General features: G+C 41.4%; 1 protein-coding gene across 1 annotated transcript; it reads left to right on the forward strand.

The window, feature by feature from the left end:
- Positions 1-6347: 6347 nt before the first annotated feature.
- Positions 6348-8643, forward strand: LOC132167638 (uncharacterized). Its single transcript, XM_059578649.1, has 5 exons — positions 6348-6746; positions 7088-7179; positions 8134-8206; positions 8318-8386; positions 8599-8643. Exons 1-5 carry the CDS (start codon positions 6348-6350, stop codon positions 8641-8643), a joined length of 678 nt encoding a protein of 225 aa, XP_059434632.1.
- The last annotated feature ends 674 nt before the right edge of the window (positions 8644-9317 follow it).

Genomic DNA, 9317 nt, shown 5'->3' on the forward strand with positions numbered 1-9317 from the left:
TCAACTGAGATTGAGAAATTCCAAGAGTGGCAAGCTCCACCATTGATTTCCTGCTCAACGCATCTGCCACTACGTTAGTCTTGCGAGGATGATAATTGATCTCACAATCATAATTCTTGATCAGCTCCAACCACCTTCTCTACCTCATGTTGAGATTGTTGTCCAAATATCTACCTAAATTAATAGGTAAATAATTCTACGTTTTACATTCAAGTGCACAAGGTCAACATATTAGTATATGGTGCAAGTACAGGATCATTCCCACGAGGATTGCTGAATTTTGCTTAAAAATAAATTCCTTAAGTAAAACAAAGATTGATTGTTTATGTGATGATAATAAAAGGTAGGGCTTTCTTATCCACTACTAATTTATTCAGCTAATATAACAATATGCCAATGCTTTGATCATGTTATGCATATCTAATGTTTGTCAACCTAAAGGCATGGCATATACTCCTTAAGCTATAGATTTCCCTAAGCAACGAGTTAGGCATGGCGTATACTCTAACTCTTTTCTTTTCTAAGGGATTTAGCATGGTGTATACTAAGTTGTTCCTTAGGAAAGCATATACTCTATGGAAATCGACAAACATATGAGGCCTAGGGCATGGGCGTATACTCCCGGTTCCCCATGTTGATTAACCCAAGAACCGCGGTGTGGATTCTTTTGTTACTTTTATTAAACCCAGGACTCTGCCATCTAAATTGATTTAACTGGCTAGTCCATACCACATGCATATGTTGATCAAGCACACACTTATGAGGAATTCATGCAAGCAGGTATTAATCAAGTTAAATAGCATAACAAGATCATTACAAAGGCACCAATATTGAAATATTAACTAAACATAACTAGGGCTTCAATCTAGCCCTACAAAATAAATTAGCTACACATAAAGTTGATATTAAACATCTTCATCAAATAAAAGAAAAGAAAAGAATAAACCTGAAACTTGAACTAGAAGAGCTCCAATTCTTCTCCTTCTAAAAGTCTCTCTACACTAGAGACTTAAGCGTCTATTTATAGGCTTTATAAGTCCTTGACAAACTAGTAAACCTAGGAATTTCGTAGGGTTTCAAAACCTATTACAATTGGGAGTTGAAAAACCCTAATATGGAAAGAATGACAATCTGGCCGCAACTTTGATGTGTCTCCAGCGCACGGGTGCGATCGATCGCAACCCGTGTGCACTCGGTCTCAGGCCTGCGATCGAGCCTCTTCTGTTGTGCACTTGAGTGCTCGTGGCTTGCTTCATGCTTTGTCTTTTGGTACTGCGCTTAATCGCAGGGAACCTGTGATCGATCGCAGTGTCAGGGGCTCCCATTTTTTCCATTTTCTCTTTTTGAGCCCAAATCTTCCAGATTTACTTCATTTTCTTCCAAAAGCCTACAAAAGTATGGAAAACACAAAAAGGAATTAAAATGACCTAATCAACTAAAACCAAAGGATTAAAACATGCAAGTTAGGGGCTGAAAATGTGAATATTTTAGCACTTAACAGAGCTCCTTTTGGATAAAGAAGTACTTCAAGCTCTTGTGGTCCGTTTAGATCTCACACTTCTCACCATACCAATAGTGTCTCCAAATCTTTAGACCAAACACAACGGCTGCCAACTCCAAGTCGTGTGTAGGATAGTTCTACTCATAAGTCTTCAACTGACATGAAGCGTAGGCAATAACATTGCCATTCTGCATAAGCACGCATCCTAAACCCTTCTTAGAGGCGTCGCTATACACTACGAAATTGCTAGATCCCGTAGGTAATGCCAACACATAAGCAATTATCAGGCGCTTCTTCACCTCCTGAAAACTCTTCTCACACTTGTCGGTCCAAATGTAGCGAGTATTCTTCTTGGTCAAAGTAGTAAGTGCTGCTGATGACTTTGAGAAATCCTTAATGAAGCGTCAGTAGTAACCAGCGAGTCCTAAGAAACTTCGGATCTCGAACACACTAATTGGCCTAGTCCACTCCACTATTGCCTTTACTTTCTCCGGGTCAACCGCTATGCCATCTCCGAAAATCTCGTGGCCAAGGAAAGACATGCTATCCAGCCAAAACACGCACTTCTAGAGTTTAGCATACAGCTGTGCCCTTCGAAGCCTTTACAATGCTTTCCGTAGATGCTCCTCGTGCTTCTCCGGCGTCTTTGAGTAGATCAGAATGTCGTCAATAAAGACCACAGTGAACTGATCCAGATAGTCTTGAAAGGACTCTGTTCATCGTGTCCATGAAGATAGCTGGCGCATTAGTTAGTCCGAAAGACATAACTAAGAACTCGTAATTTTCGTACTGAAGGCCATCTTAGGAATGTCCTCTTCCTTCATCCTCACTTGATGATAGCCTGAGCGCAAATCGATCTTAGAAAACATGCGCGCTCCTTGCAACTGATCCAACAGATTGTCAATCCATGGCAAAGGATATCTGTTCATCATCGTCACCTTGTTCAACTCGTGGTAGTCGATACACATCCTCATTGACACGTCCTTCTTCTTCACGAACAACACTGGCGCTCCCCATGGTGATGAACTAGGGTGGATAAAAACTTTATCCAGAAGCTCTTGGAGCTGTTCCTTTAGCTCTTTCAATTCTGACGGCGCCATCCTATATGGTGCCTTTGATATAGGATTAGTGCCTGGCACGCACTCAATCCCAAACTCCACCTCCTTCTGTGGTGGCAACCTAGAATCCTCTGTTGAAAAGACATCTGGATAATCTCGCACCACAGGAATGTCTTACAGGCCCTTCTTCTCTTCCTTAATTAGGGTAACGACGAATGCCAAAAATGCTTGCCCTCCTCCGAGAATAAGGTTTTGGGCCGAAAGGCCAAAATCGTCGAAGGTAAAGACCTCACTCGCGATCCAACATACGTCACTTCTCCTTCTCCCTATGACCTAAGCGTAACTTGCTTCTAAGCGAAGTCGATAATCGCCTGATGCTTTTCCAGCCAATCCATTCCGAGAATAACGACGTAACTAATCATAGGGAGAACAACTAGGTTTGTAGGAAATACTCTTCCACAGATGCTGACAGGGCATCCGCAAACTACACGCTTACAGACCACAGTTTTTCCTACGAGGGTAGTTACAGCTAGACCCGGTTCCAAAGTTCGTACTACAAGTCTAGATAGTCTTACAAACGTAAAAGATACGAAAGAGTGAGTAGCCCCTAAATCAAACAAAACTGAAGCTTCAAATCCAGGTATAGGGACATTACCTGTCACTACTTCTGATCCTCCTTCCAATTCTTCTAGAACAAGCGCGTAAACCTGAGCTGGTGCCAACGGTTTTTGGGCTCCTCCCTTGCCCACACAGTCCTTGCTGAAGTGACCGAACTGGCCGCACCGGTAGGAAGTCCAGGCCGCCATCCCGCATTGTCCCCAGTGAGCTCGGTTACACTTCCTGCAAAGTTTTGGTATCTGACCCTTCTGTGTTGAAACTTGAGGGTTACCAGAGGTATGTCCTTGTGACCTCTGCAATGGAAAACTCCCCACTGCCATCCTCTTAGCTGGCCTGGCTCCTCCTGTGTACCAGGTCCTTGAGCCCTCCTCTTCTGATCTGCGTGCTCAGCCACATTCTCCTTCAGGCTCTCTACGTAAATCAAAGGCCGATCCACCAACTGAGAGAAATCTCGGATGTCAAAACAACTCATCATAATCCGAATGTGAGAGTTCAAACCTCGCTCAAACTTTTTCTCCTTCTTTTCCTCATTCGGGATGAGGTACATGCTAAAGCGTGATAGTTGCAGAAACTTCGCGGCATACTCAATCACCCACATTCCTCCCTAAACCAACTCCAGAAACTCTAGTGCCTTCGTCTCCTGCACAACTCAGGGAAAGAAGTGTTGATTGAACTCGTGCTTAAAGATGTCCCAAGTAATGGCAGTCTATAATCCCAAGCAAGCTCCGCCTTCTTGTTCTGCCACCAGCGCTTGGCCTCCCCCGTTAGCTTATAAGTAGTATAAGCCACCTTCTGCTCATTAGTACACCCAGTTGTAGCTAACAACTCCTCCACATCATTCAGCCAATTCTCAACACTGATGTGATCGCCTCTTCCATCAAAACTCTCTGAGTGATGACTACAGAAGTCCTTCAAAGATCACCCAATCCATTCAACTGGCTGCCTTGCAACCTCATCACGATCTAAGGCTGACACTAGCTAGCCAATTGCGTCCATCACTTAATTACCCGAGGGTACGGCTTTATAGACTGGGATGTTCTTAAGCTCGGGGTGAACACTCCCTTCAGGGCTCCCAAGTTCTAGCGTGTTAGGTCCAATTCCAGGGTTCCTTCGGGTATGGCATTCTCTGCAACGAAAGGCAGAGTTAAAACTGACTCGTCTAGAACCGAGCAACCAAATATAGAGGCTAAGTCCTAACAACCTATCTATCCTAAACTCTAGTGTGATCATGGCCTAAGTTCTCTTTTCCATTATCCTATAGTCTTTTCAGAGCACACGGCTCTGATACCAACTGTAATGACCCTGATGGGCAAATCAATTAACTAGTAATTGACCTTATGGTTCGTCTCCCTGCCCTATCTCTCGTGGAATAAGACTTCGGGATTTCAACTTTTATTGTCGAAACGAGAAAATCTCAACATAAGACTTTCAAAAACTATAGGAAATAGAGTGCAGTAAATTTAACACCCACACAACATGCACCAGAGTAAATATAAAACCTCATGATATATAGATAACCATAAAATATACCGGTCATCAGACCGTCATCAAAATAGGATTACTAAACCATAACATAAAGTCATAACATTATTCCAACAAAAGATCAACAGATCAAATCCTAGATCTAAGCTTAAGCAAGGCAAACGAGATTAAAATCTCGATCATATCATCACGGGCAGTTCCTCCATCCTTCCACATAGACTTCAACCAAACCAGCTCCAAGTCCTCAAAAATGACCCGAATCAAGTCCTATGCTATCACCCAAGTCGACTCCGACAGCATCCTCTTCTAGGATAGCTAAACCGCGCAGATATTCGTGATGATAAGGGAAAACATAAACAAAAAGGGGGGTAAGTCTAAGACTTAGTGAATGTTAACGCAAATAATGCCCATGCTAGTTTAATAATGAACTCCATTTTCATAAAGCAAGAAACAGTTCTATATGATAGTTTTTATCATGAATGTGGTATAGATATATGATACATGCATACGATATAGAATGACAGTCATAGTTCAACAGTATGGTCTACTCGAGATATTTCCCCTTTCCAGCAGGGTTAGTGCTGTCCCGAGGGACCTGTAATACAATGCTAGTGCCCCAGCCATTGTACAGTACCGTACATAACACTAGCGACACAACCGAGTCCAGCCTCGGGTGGCCCACACCATTAATGATGTCCGTCCTCTAGTAACCTAGCCATTTGGGAATGGCTGCACCAGGTCACAAAACCATTTGATCCAAATCCCACATAACACTCATACATTTGACCATAAAGCTAATATGTATATTAAGCCCATGGCCATTATACTGCACGTACCGGTGTACCATGTCATACGATTCGAATTTTCTTGTCTCTATTTTACATTCATGCTTTTACACGTCTCACTTTCTTAACATATTCAACACAACGTTTTTCTCAAAATGCTAGAGTTCATGTACAACAAGTGTAAATTGTGAGAGTTGCAAATATGCATGTTTTGGGTACACAAAATAGTCGTGCAGTGCATGGAAAATAACAATGAGCATTATATGAGTTAAAACTCACCTAGGTCGTATAACGTCTCCGATTATTCCAAATGATCCGGGTTCTCCAAATCTGTGAATATCCTTCTATTAGTCCTATTTCAATCAAAACAACTCTAAAACAAGAAAATTTGAACTATCGGACAGCTGGTTAAAATAAAGTCCCCTATCACACTCCAGGCCGTATGTCCGAGATTGGGACCGTACGTCCTCTATGATATCTCGGACCATACGTCTACTTCTAGGTTTTCAGGGAGAACCTCATTTTGTCTACTCGTCCTCCTATTCTCCAGAACCAAATTCTAAGGCTACCAAATTCTAAGGTCTCCTAAATCAAAACAACGTCTTCAAGCAAACGAAATTATGCTAAGTCAAGACAACACTATTCTAACAAGATTTAAGGCATAACTAAAGCTAAAGCTAAACTAACAACTCAAACAACAATTGAGACAACGTTTAAGCAGCATAATGATGTAAAAATGAGATAGGCTTAAGAGCATTACCTCCTTGAAGCGAAACTTCAAGAACTTCCCTTTCGTTAGCACCAAATGTTCACTATCTCACAAAACACTCACAAAACGTTTCTGGCAGCCTAGGGGCGAGAGAGAGGTGTGAAAAACTGAAGGGGGACATCATCAGGGAAAGGATGAGTGCAACTCCGAGTCGGCAGAAGAGTTATGCTGATAACCAAAGGCGACCATTGGAATTCAACATAGGGGATCATGTGTTCCTCAAGATATCACCCATGAGGGGAGTGATGCGATTTGGAAAGAAGGGGAAGCTCAGTCCTCGATTTATTGGACCACTTGAGATCACCCAGAGGATTAGGAGATTGGCGTATAGAGTCGCCTTATCCCTAGATTTGGTCAGAACGCATGACATTTTCCACATGTCAATGTTGTGGAAGTACATTGCTAATCCTGATGCGATTGTGGAATACGAGTCGTTGGGAATCCAGGTGGGATTGACCTACGTTGAAGAACCAATGAAGATCATGGATAAGAAGAAGCAAGTACTACGTACCAAGACGATCCCTATCGTTAAGGTACTGTGGCGTAACCATGGTGTCGAGGAAGCATCATGGGAGGCAAAGCATATGCGGAGTCGTTATTGGCATTTGTTTGAATGATTGTGTATGACTCTTTTCTTCAAAAACTATACTTGGACAGTATGCCTATTTTCGTTTTGGGTAATGGAATAGTTGACTAAGAAGGAGTTGCTTTTCTCTAGAGGATTATGGCACCTATACCAATCGACCTAGACTGCATATGAAACTACTCCTTCTGTCAACTAATCGACTTAGGAGTTGAGATTGATGAGGATTGGTATAGCGTTGGCAACATTGAGTATGACACACTTGAAGATTTATAAGGTGATTTTTCGCAGTTGTTTGAGGACAACGTAGTGCCAGTTAATGGATGGGAGGAGATAGCCCAAGAACCTACTGAGCCCGATAACAATGACTCTACGAATGAAAGGTAACATTCTATTCCTCTTTTAAGTATTGTTCTTTTGGTATTTTTGTCTAGAAATTTTGAGGACGAAATTTTTATAAGGAGGAGAGAATGTAGTGACCCAAATAAGTAACTAAGCTTAGGTAGCTTAGTTAGGGGGTTAATTTGGGCTTTGGGTTACTAAGGACACTATAGGGGTAATTTAGACTTTTGACCCGGACGTACGCTAGGGTTAACGAACATACACTTCTGTTCGTAGTGCAAACATACGCGGGGGGGACCACACTATGTACGCTCTGCAAATAGTATACGGACGTACATGAGACCACACGGACCTACGCTACTTTTTGGAATACCCTTTGGATAATACCTGGACGTACGAGGTAGCCTTTAGACCACTATGTAAATAGTACCGGACGTATGCAAATGTTGGCGGACGTCCGCTACTTTTTTGGAGAGTTGGTATAGCCCCTCAGATATAAATACCCCCTGCCCCTCATGAATTCTCACGTTCTCTCAAGCCCCCAGGCTGCGAAAATCCATCCTTGTGTGTGTGTTGTGAGGTTTTATCAGTTTCGGTGCTAACGGTGAGGAGATTCTTGAAGTTTCGCTTCAAGGAGGTAATGTCGCTTTACCTAGTCTGTTTTTACGTCATTATGCTGCCCTAATGTTGTCTTTGTGTTGTTAGTTATAGCTTTAGCTTTAGTTATGCTTTAAATCTTGTTTAGAATAGCGTTGTTTTGACTTAGTATGATCGCGTTTGCATGGAGGTTATATTTTGAGTTAGGAGACCTTAGGAAGCCCATTGATAGCCTTAGAATTTGGTTTTGGAGAATAGGAGAACGAGTGGACAAAATTAGGTTCTCCCTAAAAACCTCAAAGCGGACGTACGGTCTGGAGTGTGATAGGGGACTTTATTTTAACCAACTGTCCGATAGCTCCTATTTTCTTGTTTTAGAATTGTTTTGATAGAAATAGGACTAATAGAAGGTTTTCCGTAGATTTGGGAAACCTGGATCATTTGGAATACTCAAAGCGTTATACGACCCAGGTGAGTTTTAATTCACATAATGCTCATTGTTATTTTCCATGCACTGCATGACTATTTTGTGTACCAAAAACATGCATGTTTGCAACTCTCACAATTTATACTTGCTGACAGGGGCAGATCCAGGGGGGTCGAGGGGGGGCATCCGCCCACCCTCAACTCCCAAAAATCCCCCCTAGTATGGTAAAAAAAAATTTATGTCCTGATTATGCCCCTCTTACTCATGATTATGCCCCCTTCCTCAAGCTCTGGCCATATTATGCTCCGTTGAAATTTGAAAATTTTTAAGAATTTGAATGTTGCAGTCTTGCAGAAAAATGAAATGTTGAAAGCTTGAAGATGATGAACAGTTCAGTTTTCAAATGCACTGTTTTTCATTTGACAATTTTGTACAGGTGCAGCCTGCTTTGGACTTTGGAGTGGAAAAAATAATATTGTAAATTAATAAAATTATAATATGTTGTCATTGACACAACACACAAGACAAAAAAAAAATTATGCCTCCAGGGGATACGTGTAAGACAAGTCCAAGGCCATGGGCCAAGGGGGCAGGCCAGGCGTTAGGCCTGCCAGGCTGCAAATTCGGATCCGGATCTCCTTTAATTAGGGAAAAATTAAAAAAATTTCAATTGAAAAAAAATTGGAAATTCTCCAATTGTTAATCGTGGCCCTTCATTTTAAATCTAATGGTCTATAAAATCATTTAAACCTCGGTAAAACAAAAGCTACCATTTAATGCCTAGGTTACTTACATTGAGAAAGATATATTCAAGACTATCAATAATGAAGAAATCATGAAGCGATTCCAAGGTATGAAGACTCGTCGAGGACAATTGCCTTAATGCTAGTCGTGACAAAACAAATTGTAAGTTATATTTACATGTTTTAGAACATAATTAAATTTTTTGTTGAATTATTCACTTATTCGGCTTGTTATATTTTTGTTAAACTTTATTTTTTGTATTCATTTAAAAAAAAAAATAAAAAATAAAAAAACCATGCCCCTCATGGACGAATTTCCTGGGTCCGCCACTGCTTGCTGCACATTAACTCTAGCATTTTTAAGAAAAACGTTGTGCTGAAGATGTTAAGAAAGTGAGACTTGTAAAAGCAT

Source organism: Corylus avellana, chromosome ca1, assembly GCF_901000735.1.
Source record: "Corylus avellana chromosome ca1, CavTom2PMs-1.0".
In the NCBI taxonomy this organism is placed as follows: domain Eukaryota; kingdom Viridiplantae; phylum Streptophyta; class Magnoliopsida; order Fagales; family Betulaceae; genus Corylus; species Corylus avellana.